Source organism: Lutra lutra, chromosome 10 (genome assembly GCF_902655055.1).
Source record: "Lutra lutra chromosome 10, mLutLut1.2, whole genome shotgun sequence".
Classification (NCBI taxonomy): Eukaryota; Metazoa; Chordata; class Mammalia; order Carnivora; family Mustelidae; genus Lutra; species Lutra lutra.
The window spans coordinates 21,315,920-21,329,603 of record NC_062287.1 but is presented as its reverse complement, the minus strand read 5'-3'; the positions used below and the strand labels follow the sequence as shown (position 1 = coordinate 21,329,603).

The 13,684-nt window shown below is 41.0% G+C and overlaps 2 protein-coding genes across 11 annotated transcripts; one reads left to right on the top strand and one right to left on the bottom strand.

Annotated features, from left to right (window-relative positions):
- The first annotated feature begins 1,116 nt into the window (after window positions 1-1,116).
- Window positions 1,117-10,123, top strand: PUS3 (pseudouridine synthase 3). Of its 3 annotated transcripts, none has more exons than XM_047691752.1 (5): window positions 1,117-1,247; window positions 6,952-7,376; window positions 7,490-8,055; window positions 9,152-9,342; window positions 9,484-10,123. In XM_047691752.1, exons 2-5 carry the CDS (start codon window positions 7,002-7,004, stop codon window positions 9,792-9,794), a joined length of 1,443 nt encoding a protein of 480 aa, XP_047547708.1. In that variant the 5' UTR covers window positions 1,117-1,247; window positions 6,952-7,001; the 3' UTR covers window positions 9,795-10,123. The 3 variants fall into 3 exon arrangements, with proteins under 3 accessions (XP_047547708.1, XP_047547707.1, XP_047547709.1); XM_047691751.1 differs by lacking the exon at window positions 1,117-1,247 and adding an exon at window positions 1,271-2,576; XM_047691753.1 differs by lacking the exon at window positions 1,117-1,247 and having other exon boundaries at window positions 6,412-7,376.
- On the bottom strand, window positions 3,066-13,661 carry HYLS1 (HYLS1 centriolar and ciliogenesis associated). 8 transcript variants are annotated; one of them, XM_047691755.1, is made up of 5 exons: window positions 13,530-13,646; window positions 13,174-13,363; window positions 11,494-11,543; window positions 6,294-6,408; window positions 3,066-4,347 (listed from the first exon to the last, which is right to left on the bottom strand). In XM_047691755.1, exons 4-5 carry the CDS (start codon window positions 6,305-6,307, stop codon window positions 3,420-3,422), a joined length of 942 nt encoding a protein of 313 aa, XP_047547711.1. In that variant the 5' UTR covers window positions 6,308-6,408; window positions 11,494-11,543; window positions 13,174-13,363; window positions 13,530-13,646; the 3' UTR covers window positions 3,066-3,419. The 8 variants fall into 8 exon arrangements, with proteins under 8 accessions (XP_047547711.1, XP_047547710.1, XP_047547717.1 ...); XM_047691754.1 differs by lacking the exon at window positions 13,174-13,363 and having other exon boundaries at window positions 13,530-13,652; XM_047691761.1 differs by lacking the exon at window positions 6,294-6,408 and having other exon boundaries at window positions 13,530-13,647.
- Between the last annotated feature and the right edge of the window lie 23 nt (window positions 13,662-13,684).

The following is a 13,684-nucleotide window of genomic DNA, read 5'->3' as shown; positions in this document are numbered from 1 at the left end:
CGAGCTCCAGGGAGGTGGGCGGAGCCAGGAGAGGAGGTGGTGGCTGCGGGAGAAGAATTCAGAGGCAGGTCTGCCATCTGGCAGCGGCGCGTGGGCGCCCGGGGTCAGGAACCCGCCACGCAGCGCCAGTGTCGTGAACACACGCTTGCTCCTGACCTTTGCTAAGCCAGCAACAGCTCGAGACTGTAAGCCGCACTGATTCGGGAGTCCTACCTCCCTTACCCAACACTTACTACACGATTCTCCGGGCGATGAGGCCGGACCCTTCCTCCTCCCCGCTCCCGCCCCGTGGCTTCCAGCACTCCTGCCCATGTTTCCCCGAAATATCCACTTATACATTACATGATGTCAGAAAGACCAGAGAATTTCATAGGAAAGTAGAGGATCAGAATTGGTGAGTTTCAGCTGACAAATTAATTCAAATGCGAAAGATGCTGAAAGGAAGTAAAGTCGTTCAGGTTCTAACTGTTGTCCCTGTTCTAATACCTGTGATGTTTCCACACACCGGCTTGCTTTAATTTTAATTCTGGTATGTGCCCTTTGCTAATGCAGTCCTGAGATAACGGTTTTCCTTTAGGTACAACCTCCACCTCCTACCGGTATCTGCATAATCCGACACAGATTCCTTGTACTACTGACTGCTAAATTTGGACAAAAGAACTAGATTTCTTCAGTTTTCTGCTTGGAATCTTGAGATTTGGATCAGCATCTCTTCAAAAACCCACAAACCAAAAACTTAGTTATGATCTCTCCGTGGTGCTGAAAGCAAGACTTCCCAGCTCCGTTGGGTCACTCTCAGGCACCTCAATCGTTTATTTTGAGGTTAATCAAATTCATTTTCAGATTTCCCATGTGGATTCTAGTAGCAAATGTTTTTGTCTCACAATGATAACTTTCTACTAAGTTAAGAAGGTATAAAATCGGGCCGGGCTCTTTAATGTTAATTTTCATATAAGGATAGCAGACATTTGAAAAACTGCTTTTCCGTTATTTTATCGCACTGGAATTTATCCTTTTATTCTTGTATTACCATAGACCCCAGATTCTATTTTGTTGGAGGTGGAGAAGTAGTGGCCAGACTAGAAAATATTAGGCAGATTTCAGCGTCAAGCCTGCAACTCCCTCTCTTGGAACTACATTTCCCACAGGGTGGACTACATTTCCCATGAGGCCCTGGGAGCGCGCGCTGAAGACGCTAAGAGACAGCTTCCGGTCTCGCTAAAAGCTGCGTGGTCGACAACCGGAAGGTAAGTAAGGGGATTTGGGGATGAATTATTTTATGGGTTATACAAAGAGGAACGGATAAACGGACAAAAAGCTGGACCTTTTTTCCCTCTTTTCCATACCTTGATCTTCAAAGCACTGATAGGTGGAAGTGGGATCTTGCTTAGGACCCTGTTTTTGTATCTGGTGCTTTTTGAAACTCTGGCAGAAACTCAAAACAGTAGGAACTTAGTTCGACTCTTAGAGGGCCCTTGGACTTGAAGTCTCTGCTGTCTTTTGTTTGCTCATAAAACTAAATGCTAGTAGAGGTCGGGATTCCAGTAGTATGTGGGGAGGGAGGCGTGGCCAGGTTTTTCAAATTGGGAGATTGCTTTCCACGCGATTGTTTTTTCACTGTTACTGGTCATAAGTGCGTGTCTCCTGGTCCTTTGGCTATTGCTCCTCCTTCCCTCTTTGGTTTAAAATAAGGTTTATCGTTGAAAATGCGTTCTTACTCCTTTACTAATATTTTGAGATTTAAATCTTTTTTCATTAAAAAAATGTATTGAAACTCCAGCGATAGCTGATGTTTACAGTCGATGCTCAGCGCACGCACCAGTTCCCTCCTTGTAATTCGGCAGCCCCTTTGCAAGCGTTAGATCGGCTTAGGGCATGCGGTGGTGTGTTGGAGGAAGCTTTGTAGGCTCAGGTCCTCTTTTTGCCACAGATCTTAACCACCTGCTTAAGCCCTTTGGACTAATTCTTTGCTTAAATAATGGTTAAAGTGATCTCAGAAAACTTTTTGTGTTGGTACTTACTGGGCTTTGAGATAATATAAAGGAGGTAGGTCTTAGGTGTAATTTGCATATAAAAATGCAATGTGGCTTTTAAATTTTTGAAAAGTATAAAAACTACCTTTAATCCCACTACGTTTTGATTTTTCCTTGTGCTTTATATGTGCACGTCTGCGACCGTATAGTTTACAGCCTTTTTCATTTAACTTGCACTTTATTAGCTTCCCCTTATTTTCAATGGCTAATATTCTATCTAATCATTTCACTATTGTTGGAGAGTTTGCGGTTTTTACTTATTTGCAGTGAGTTTATCTTACATCTATGAGTCACAATTTCTTTCCCAATAAATGTCTTGCAGTGGAACTGAATGATGTAGCTTAAATATTACAGAGAAGATACATTTTAGCAGATGGTAATGGTCATGGTCAGTTACTCATTTCTACTTTACACAGCTGTTTTCCCTTGAACAAGCTAACTACTTTTGCTCTCACTCTAATTGCTTCAAGTGCTAAGAGACAACCTCCAGATTTTAGATGTTCCTCACTGGATCAGAAGCATCAAGAATAGATCCAATTTAAGGTGAACAGAATTAGTGTTTTGGTCCATACCCAAATATGCCATGTTCATTTCGGTATTTGTGTCTACATCTAGTCCCAGATGTTAGTAAATTCTTTTTCAGAGTGACAGGCATAATTTGCAAGAAAATCTCAGTGGCAAGTTGTAAAAATCACTGTATTCTAGAAGTGACAGTTGGGAGGGCAATAAATTATTGAAGTAATTCTGAAATAAAACTTTGTTTAGAATCCTGTATGGCATATAACATGGTTATTGAGTATCGATTAAAAAGCATTTAAATTTTCTGAATTTACTATGTTTCTTTAGTAATGGAGATATGTTGTTACTTTTCTTCATTCCTTTAGGATTGTGTACATAAAGGAGTTTTTTGTTCCTTTCCTTTGGCTTGATATTCACATGGTGAGAGTATGATGGGGAGAATGATTGGAGGCAGAGTCATGACCAGTTTTGAGATTATCTTACTTTGGGAAGTATTAATAAGTAAAAATAAGATCAAGTTCACAAAATCCCAATTCTTTAATGAATAAGCTTAATGCCCAGCAACTTTAAAAACAGCAACTCACATTAGCCAAAGATTAAAAACAGTATAGAACAGAAACAGTGCTATCTTGACAAAGGGAAAGAGTAGGTCTGTGGCTTTCTCTTACAATTAATGGATTTGAGTGGTAATTTGGAAATGAAGTGGTATTTGATACCAATGTGATAAAGACCAGTGATGGGTGAGGTCCTTACTGTGTAATGTTCCATGGGCTTTCAAGTTAGTTGTTTCTATTTAAATAGAAGGACAGAGATAAAGAACGAGGTTATCCCCAAACAATCCCATAAAAGAGGTTAAAAAAAATTTTTTTAAGAAGGAAAAAGAGGGAAGGGAAGCTTCCTGGGCATGACACCATTTGCAAGGTCACAACGAACACCCCAACGAAGGGCAGACCTTTTCTTCTCAGTTGGCACCAAGTAATTGTTTGGAACATAGATGTGCTGAGGTTTGGACTGGGGTTCTGCTCGAGAAAGCATCTGCTCTCTGACACCCCAGCGTAACTCCTTTCTATGATCTTCACCAGGTAACCTCATTGAGTCCCAGTCTCGTTTGTACTCAAAATATCGGGCTACCCGGTCTATCTTGCCTCGGTTTCTGTTCAGCTGGTCCAGCCTTGGGAGGATAAAGGACTTGGGTCGGCTGGCAACAATCAGGTCTTGTTCATAAGCTGGAGGGCCCATTTCTTCTCTTCGTAGATAGCAAATGAGCTGATCTTGAGAAATTCCTTGGTACTCATGTGGTAGATTAAGTTTTTGTGAAATGTCAGCTGGGGATTCCCTGTCTTCATGGAACTGTAGACTCATCAGCCTTTGTCTTAAGTCCCAGAGATCCATATCACTCTCTGTACCAGACTCTGATTCACTGATAATTGACTCATCGGTCACTAATACTTCCCCATCTGGTTTCTTTCGCAACACCTTTCTCTTCATCACTGGCTTTCGGAGTCTTTGGGAGGCCTCGGAGACTGTTTCTGAAGTGGCATTACTTTCTATGTGTGGGTACTGCAGGTGCATAGGAAAAGCGGGTCGCTTTCCTGGGGTTACTGAAGCTTTACTGTAGGGATCATACTGGATAGGCAGGCCATCTCTCCTGATATCTCCCTCACCCCGCCCTGCACAGATATGGGTAAAAGCTGTAGCGGCTGCCAACATTCGTTCTTCTGGATCCATACTGGCCCATTTTTGTCCATCGGGTCCCGTGAGTTCCTCCATTGGTTCCCCTTCACTATAGGACCTTCTGCAAGAAAAAAATACCGACCAGATTTCTGTAATTCCCAGTTCTTAAACTGTTCATTCCCTTTTTGTGTACTATTTTATGGTAGTCAGATGGAGAAAGAATGGCTAAGGCAATCATAAATATAAGAGTTATAAAATATAGATTAGGGGCGCCTGGGTGGCTCAGTGGGTTAAGCCGCTGCCTTCGGCTCAGGTCATGATCTCAGGGTCCTGGGATCGAGTCCCGCATCGGGCTCTCTGCTCAGCAGGGAGCCTGCTTCCCTCTCTCTCTCTCTGCCTGCCTTTGTGTCTACTTGTGATCTCTCTCTGTCAAGTAAATAAAATCTTTAAAATAAAATAAAATATAGATTATAGTACAGGGTAACATGGTAACAGTTTGGAGGAAGATTAACTCAGCTGCAGGGAATCCATCATCTGCTTTCACTTCCACTTTCTTCTTATTTGCTCCTACTTTTTTTTTTTTAAGATTTTATTTATTTATTTGACAGAGATCACAAGTAGGCAGAGAGGCAGGCAGAGAGAGAGAGAGGGAGAAGCAGGCTTCCTGCTGAGCAGAGAGCCCGATGTGGGGCTCGATCCCAGGACTCTGGGATCATGACCTGAGCCGAAGGCAGAGGCTTTAACCCACTGAGCCACCCAGGCGCCCCTTGCTCCCACTTTCTAATGCCTGGTAGTTCCTGCTACCTTTAGTAGCTCCTAGGACAGGACAAGTGAGTTCTGGCATTAAAAAAGCTTGTGACTTGGGGCACCTGGGTGGCCCAGCTGGTTAAGCGTCTGACTGGGTTTTGGCTCATGAGATCAGGGCCTTCATGTACCTGCTCACACTTTGTTTCTCTCAATAAAATCTTAAAAAAACAAACAAAAAAGTTGTGACCACATGACATGGGGCATAATGCTTAATAGACATACACTTAGAGGGGCACATATATCCAGCATTCTTCTATGTGCTTAACATTTATTAATTCATGTAATCCCTCACCTGTGAGGAACTGGTACTCTTATTATCTACTTTCAACAGATGTGTAACATGGAACACAGAAAGGTTAAATAACTAGCCCAAGGTTACACAGCTAGTAAGTGGTGGAGTTGGAAGTCTAACTCAGGCAGTTTGGTTGCTTTTTTTTTTTTTTTTAAGATTTTTTATTTATTTATTTGTCAGAGAGAGAGAGAGAGAGAGTGAGCACAGGCATACAGAGTGGCAGGCAGAGGCAGAGGGAGAAGCAGGCTCCCCACAGAACAAGGAGCCCGATGTGGGACTCGATCCCAGGACGCTGGGATCATGACCTGAGCCGAAGGCAGCTGCTTAACCAACTGAGCCACCCAGGCGTCCCCAGTTTGGTTGCTTTTAACTATGAGTGACTTAATCCAAAACCATCAGAAAAGCAGTGATATGCATATAAATACTTCTGTATTAAGCAAATTAGCCCTTAGCCATAATTATTTTTCTTCCAAGTTTGTTGTTTACCTTCTGATTTTATTTTTTGCTTATCCAACTTTCAATTTTAGGTAGTCATATTTTTTTGTTTTCTACAGTTTCTGTGCTTCTGCAGGATCTTACTTAGAAATGCTCTTCCCATTACAAAACTATAAAAAAGGTTTTCTTCTAGTACTTTTATAGTTTTTTTTTTTTCTGTATTTAAACTTTTAATCATCATAGATACAAGAAACTCTTCAAGGCCAAAAATTAAATGAGTTGCCACGAATTACATAACATGGCCTTAGCAGAGATTTGGAGACAGTCCATAACTAAAGTGGCTGTCAGTCATAGATTGTCTAGCACTGTCCTACATTTAAGGATATAGTATATTCGTCCCCATATTTTTGAAATACAGCAGAAATTTCAACATCTTAATTACATTTTCCTGACTCTACTAACTGCTAGAGTTACAAAATATAAATTCAGCTTGACTTAAAAAAAAAAAAAAAAAGCCAAGTGATGTTTATTACCTTTTTTCTGCCATCAAAATTGCTTAGAGTGGGAAAATCTTGACTTCAGGCTTTATTTCTAATATGAAGTACAATCATTGATAAGTTCATCAATCAGGCTAGTCTACTGTAGCACCTTTAAAGACAGAACTGAGTATTAGATGTTAGAACATACAAGCTACCAATTTTATCTGAAATATTGGAAAGTTAGTAGAAAAAGAGTAGACATATATTTTATATATACATATAAAGACATATCTTTATAAACAGTTTTATGATTAGAAAGATTGGACAAGTATAATGAAAAATAAGAAGGAAATGTTTTAAGGAAGAAATATCAGTAACATCAGTCTTTAAATCATCTCAGCTAATGAAGGAGAGAGAGAAATGGGATCTACAGACATTTTCCCTAAATTCTGACTAAACTTTAACAACACCAGCTATTTCTTAATCCCCCCCTTCCTTTTCACCTGTGAACTGGCCAGACAAGATGGAAATGAAGAATGTGGATGATCAACCCACAATAATTAAGTCAATGCTTATCTCCCTGGACAGAAGCAAAATATATCCTTTAGGCATTAAATTAAATCTTAGGTACTATTTGCAGATAATTCAATGATACTGACATCACCAAAGTAATTCACATTGAAACTGTTGTGTCCTTTTACTGTCTTTTCAGGCAGAGTGGACCTATATGATTCCTTTATTCCTGGGGCTGATTGTCTTACCATGGCTGAAAATGACATAGATAGAACCCAGACTGAGAAACTCCTAAAACGAGTACAAGAACTGGAGCAGGAGGTACAAAGGCTTAAAAAAGAGCAGGCTAACAACAAAGATTCAAATGTGAGAGAAAATTCTTTAGCAGCTGGAAAAGCTAAGCGTGCATTTGATTTCAGTGCTCATGGTCGAAGACATGTAGCCCTAAAGATAGCCTATCTGGGCTGGGGATACCAGGGCTTTGCCAGTCAGGAGAACACAAACAATACAATTGAAGAGAAACTGTTTGAGGCTCTAACAAAGACTCGACTAGTAGAAAGCAGACAGACGTCCAACTATCACCGGTGCGGGCGAACAGACAAAGGAGTTAGTGCCTTCGGACAGGTAAGGGCCACTATGTTCTTTCTCAAAGCCAGCAACACCAAGATATTCTAGGTGTTACATATTAAGAATTCAGATTGTGTCTCCAAAACAAATATTTTTCTTTAATTCCACAGGTGATTTCTCTCGATCTTCGTTCCCACTTTCTGAAGGGTAGGGCTTCAGAGGATTGTAATGGAAAAGATGACGTCTACAATGCTGCTAAAGAGATTCGCTACACCCACATTCTCAATCGGGTACTCCCTCCAGACATCCGTGTGCTGGCCTGGGCCCCTGTGGAACCTAGCTTCAGTGCTAGGTTCAGCTGTCTGGAGCGGACTTACCGCTATTTTTTTCCTCGTGCTGATTTAGACATTGTAACCATGAACTATGCAGCTCAGAAGTACGTTGGCACACATGATTTTAGGAACTTATGTAAAATGGATGTAGCCAATGGAGTTATAAATTTTCAGAGGACTATTTTGTCTGCTCAAGTACAGCTAGTGGGCCAGACCCTGGATGAGGAGACATGGCAAGAACCTTTCCAGTTATGTCAGTTTGAAGTGATTGGCCAGGCATTCCTTTATCATCAAGTCCGCTGTATGATGGCTATCCTTTTTCTGATTGGCCAAGGAATGGAGAAGCCAGAGATTATTGATGAGCTCCTGAACGTAGAGAAAAACCCCCAGAAACCTCAGTACAGGTAAGTTAAAAACAAAACAAAAAAACCAAAACAACTGTTGCCTTTAGAATATTTTTAAAGATTTATTTATTTATTTATTTATTTGACAGAGAGATCACAAGTAGGCAGAGAGGCAGGCAGAGAGAGAGGGGGAAGCAGGCACCCCACTGAGCAGAGAGCTCAATGCGGGGCTTGATCCCAGGACCCTGGGATCATGACCCGAGCCGAAGGCAGAGGCCTCAACCCACTGAGCCACCCAGGCGCCCCAAGAATATTTTTAAATATATTAAACATTTTATATAACTAAAGGTTAACATATCTTCCTCTCCCAACAATTGTCTGATTAACTAGGTCACTTATTTTGTCTTCATGAGGAATTTAATCTACCTTGTAGAATGTTATAAACATGCAGGAGGGCTATCTTTATCTTCTCTCGTTGTTCTGTACCATTAGTAAGAAATAGGTGTTGGTACCGGGCCCCTTAAATAAAGTAACATTCATTTCTAAATTTTTTTTCCCCTGAATTTATGCTGAGAGGTATTATTTTTAGATTCTGGTGAAGTTTGAAGGTAAGGATTCCAACTATTCCTATTAAATCTTCCTTGCTCTACATTATTGTACTTATGAATTTTTCCTAATTTTCAGTGTTGGAAATGGTAGGAAAGATGGAAAGAATAGTCAGACAAAATTTTCTTTTAAGAGCAGGCTGAAGTCAGATCAACCAACAATTCATTCCTAAGCAGTGAAATCTACTTTTTACTTCATACCATAGAAAATTAACAAGTTTGGAAAAATATTAAAAAATAATTTCATAGCATTATGGTTGAGACGAGTCAGCTCACTTGTAGGTGACCTGTTACCACTGAAATTTATCCTAATATAGATCAAGCCTAACTAGTTGATCTATGGTTTGTTGTTTTTTCTTTCTCTTAATTATAAAGTTGTTCAAGGTGAGGGATCATTTTTTGTATTTATCTTTTACTCGATACTGATGAAGTTTCCCCCCCTCCTTTTAAACCAGTTGCCTACCCCCCCAACCTTGTTCTTAAAATACAAGGCTGTTAAATGGCTGCTGTGTATTTTCACACTCTCGTTTCTTATCTCTTTTCTTCTCTAGTATGGCCGTAGAATTTCCTCTAGTCTTGTATGATTGTAAGTTTGAAAATATCAAGTGGATTTATGACCGGGAGGTTCAGGAGTTCAATGTTACCCATCTACAACAACTATGGGCTAATCATGCTGTTAAAACACACATGTTGTATAGCATGCTACAAGGACTGGACTCCGTTGCAGTACCCTGTGGGACAGGTATGACAGGAAAATCCTAGGATACAATCACTTACTAGAACTAAAGTTATATGGGCTGTGGGGGGAGGAAGGTTATATAACATTTGGAGGTGATTCTATTGTGGTATGCATCCGTGTAATAGCTGATTGTATATATTATAGGACCAAAGATGGATGGAGTGATAGAATGGAGAAATGTTAAGCCCTCTGTCATAAAGCAGACCAGTGCCTTTGTAGAAGGAGTGAAAATGCGCACATATAAACCCCTAATGGATCGTCCTAAATGCCAAGGATTAGAATCCCGGATCCAGCATTTTGTACGTAGGGGACGCATCGAGCACCCACCTTTATTCCACGAGGAAGAAACAAAAGCCAAAAGGGACTGTGATGATACAATGGAAGAAGAAAATACTCTTTTGGAGAAACCAACAAAGAGAGTCTGTGTTGATACAGAAATTAAAAGCATCAGTTAACTCTAACAGGATCTAGGAGGCAAGAACTAGCAAGTGGTAGGTGAACAGAAAAGAAATACAACATAGCATGTACTGCAAGTCCTAAAATTCAGATGATTAGTTCTTTGAAAAAACGAAACAAACAAAAAAAAAAACCATCCCCCTGCAAACCCAAAGACTATTAAGCCCTATAAAGCAAGTTTTAGCCTGAATAAGGGTTCAAACATTCTCATTCCTCCCCAAAAGGATTAAGAGATAGATGCAAAAAGCAATTGTGAAATGGAGACTTTAAATACTCATGGGAACCTGTGCCTTGTGTTCAAATTTATTAAAGCCTGATTCCGTAAGCATCTAATTTGTTATGCTGTCTTTTTAAAAAACCAATGAGATATTCACTACTCATCTGAATTCTCATAAAGAGCTTTGCCTGAGTGTCTTATTTTTAAATTTTTTAATATTTTTTTTTAAAGATTTTATTTATTTATTTGACAGACAGAGATCACAAGTAGGCAGAGAGAGAGGAGAAGCAGGCTCCTCGCTGAGCAGAGAGCCCGATGCGGGGCTCGATCCCAGAACCCTGGGATCATGACCTGAGCCGAAGGCAGAGGCTTTAACCCACTGAGCCACCCAGGCGCCCCAAAAGCTTAATTTTCATCTTGAGAGGCCACTGGAAAAAAATATAAGCAGGGATGCAGAAATACTGCTCTGATTATGGTGTGGATTAGAAGAGGGCAAGACAGTGGTACCACGTAGGAGCCTGTTAGAATAATCAAGGAATTAGATGATGATGGCCTAGACCAGATTGATAGTAAGGGGGATGGAAAGAAGTAGATGAATTTTGAAATTAATAAAGGAGAAACAGTGTTTTATGGTTGACTAAATGTGAGGTTCAAAAGTAGGGTGGCTTTCAGGATAACACCTAGGTTTCAGACTTAAGCACATCTAAGACACAAGGGACAGGAAAATAAGGTGGGGTTTTGTTCTCAAAGATGATAAGTAACCCTCAAAATATTAACACCAGTATTTACTCAAGAGTTCAAAGTTCTTTTAAAATGATACACTAGAACTTATAGCCATTAAAATAATAAACATCAAATGAACTCATATACCTTTTGCCTCAATTTTCATCACTGCAGAGTGTAACACTTCTGTACACCTATGAATTATATTGTATATTTGAGATTCAAAGTCTTACCAATCAACAAATTGTTCCTACTTAGGTTCAAAACTCTAGGGATACAAATATGGTTTATACCCTCAAGCTGCTAGCTAAGACAACATATGGGACAATTACAAAGAATATTAACATGTACAGAGTTAACTGATGCTGTGTAAGTGCCACAGAAGCTTAGTAGTGGTTGGGCTAAAGACACAAGACTTCACTGGAAAACTTTCAGGTTTAGAATGTAAAATAGTAGAAAAGTCAAGTGACCTTGTCATACTGAAGACACATCATAGCTTTTACATTCTAGCAGAGTAGGAACTGGAAAAGATCCTCATGGATCTTAGAGATGGGAAAATAGTGGTACAAAATAACTAAGCTTTATTCTTACTAGCCAGGTGCACAACCCAGGTCATCTAGATTTTGAATCAGGTCATTGGTTTTTGGAACCTGATTTACCAACATTTCATAATGCCCCGAATGTTCTTAAAGTATTGCTTTCTCCTTTAATTCTGATGTAAGGACAAACCAAAACATTTCATTTTTTCAATTTCCTACCTTATTTCAGTGTACCTCCACTGCCATTAGTTTTCAAGTTAAAGAAAAACCTGGAAAGAGAACAGAGTTTATGAAATCACTATTTAAAAAAAACATCAATTCAGGCGCCTGGGTGGCTCAGTGGGTTAAAGCCTCTGCCTTCGGCTTGGGTCATGGTCTCAGGGTCCTGGGATCAAGCCCCGCATGGGGCTCTCTGCTCTGCGGGGAGCCTGCTTCCTCCTCTCTCTGCCTGCCTCTCTGCCTACTTGTGATCTCTGTCAAATAAATAAATCTTAAAAAGGAAAAAAAAAACAAAACCATCAACTCTAGGGGCACCTGGGTGGCTCAGTCATTTGGGCAACTGGTCATGATCCGGGGTCCTGGAATCACCCTGAGTTGGGCTCCCTGCTCGACAGGAAGCCTGCCACTCCCCTTGCTTGTGCTCTGTCAAATGAATAAAATCTAAAAACAAACAAAAAAAGTCAACTCTACAGAAATGATACATGGGACAGAAAACACTAAAAGCCATGCTTGGGAGATTCTATAGAGGCAAAGGAGTTAGAGGATCAAGGTCTTAATAATATATTAAGTAAAATCTAGTAGAATAAGCATTTAGTGATATTTTTTGGTAGTTACCATAGATAAACTTTGGACAATCATCACAGATGAAGCAATGATGAATCCCAAAATGTAACTTTGCAAAAGTACCTAAGTTATCTGAATATTTGTAATTTTAATTTCATATTCTAATTTGTAATTTCAGCTTCTGACTCAAGATAGGGACTAATAACTGAAGAGTCCTTCGATCTTCCTTTCTTCACTGGTAAAGTGGAATTATTCCAATAGGTGGTGAGGTTTAAATGAGATTATACACATTATATATGCATATGTAACATGCAATATATTTTATATGTAAGATACATATATAAATAAAATGGTACTCTGTGAGAAGTATTACACCATTTATTTCAATGTTCATGCAATACAAAACTACCTACTGAAGAGCTAAATAAAGCAGGGACAGAAATGAAATAGGACTGTGCCCGGGCTTCCAACACGGAAGCCCTGAGAGCGTTTTTTTGTTTTGTCTTGTTTTTTTTTTTTTTTTTTTTTTTTTTTTTTTATTATTGACAGGTTTAATTTTTTTATTTTTTCAGCATAACAGTATTCATTATTTTTGCACCACACCCAGTGCTCCATGCAATCCGTGCCCTCTACAATACCCACCACCTGGTGCCCCCAACCTCCCACCCCCCACCCCTTCAAAATTCTCAGATCGTTTTTCAGAGTCCATAGTCTCTCATGGTTCACCTCCCCTTCCAATTTCCCTCAACTCCCTTCTCCTCTCCATCTCCCCTTGTCCTCCATGCTATTTGTTATGCTCCACAAATAAGTGAAACCATATAATTGACTCTCTCTGCTTGACTTATTTCACTCAGCATATCTAGTACTTTTTTTAAAGTACGTTCGTACTTCTTAAATTTATTTCTAAAAACAATGGGGCTGTATAACTTTATAATCCGAAAAAAGGTGTATTTTCATCTGGGGTAGGACTATAGGGTTCTTCGATTTTCCACGCTATCCTAACTCATTAGGGAGAGAGGTGCACTAACCGTGACACCTAGAAGTTCACAAAGGGCGTAACCAGGGGTTGGGAAGACTCTGGTTCCCGCAAGACAACAAAGACGATCGTGTGCCCACCTGGCCCCGGGCGTGGTTGTCGCCTCGGATGCTCGCGGCCTGCGGGAAACCTGGCTCCCTCGCGGCACCGCCCCCCGCCGCCCTCTGGGCCACCGACATGCAGCCGCTGCAGCCACCGGGCAGGCTCCCCACGGTGACCTCGAGGGGCTCAGACGTGCCAAGGGCACAGCAGGACAGAGCTTACACCTGCCTTGGGGAGCAGAAAACCTGGGTTCAGCAGGGATCTCAGGCGTTTCCCAGCCCCGCCAGGGGGTAAACTCCCATTCAGCGCTTTTCAAAACCCGACCTCTCCACAGCAGCCGGCAGCCAGCCCTCCCGGGACCGTGCGCCCCCTATTCCAGCCCCTGCCGGCTTACCTGCCCCGCCAAGGTCCGCTCGCCACACAGAGTCCGGGCTGGCCAAGCACCGCAGGCTTCCGTTAGTGTCCCGTAGCTCGCGCAAGCGCACAGCCCGCCCACGCTCCGAGGCCTGTTAACCGCCCCGCAGCCGCGGTTTAAACCAGAAGAGCGAA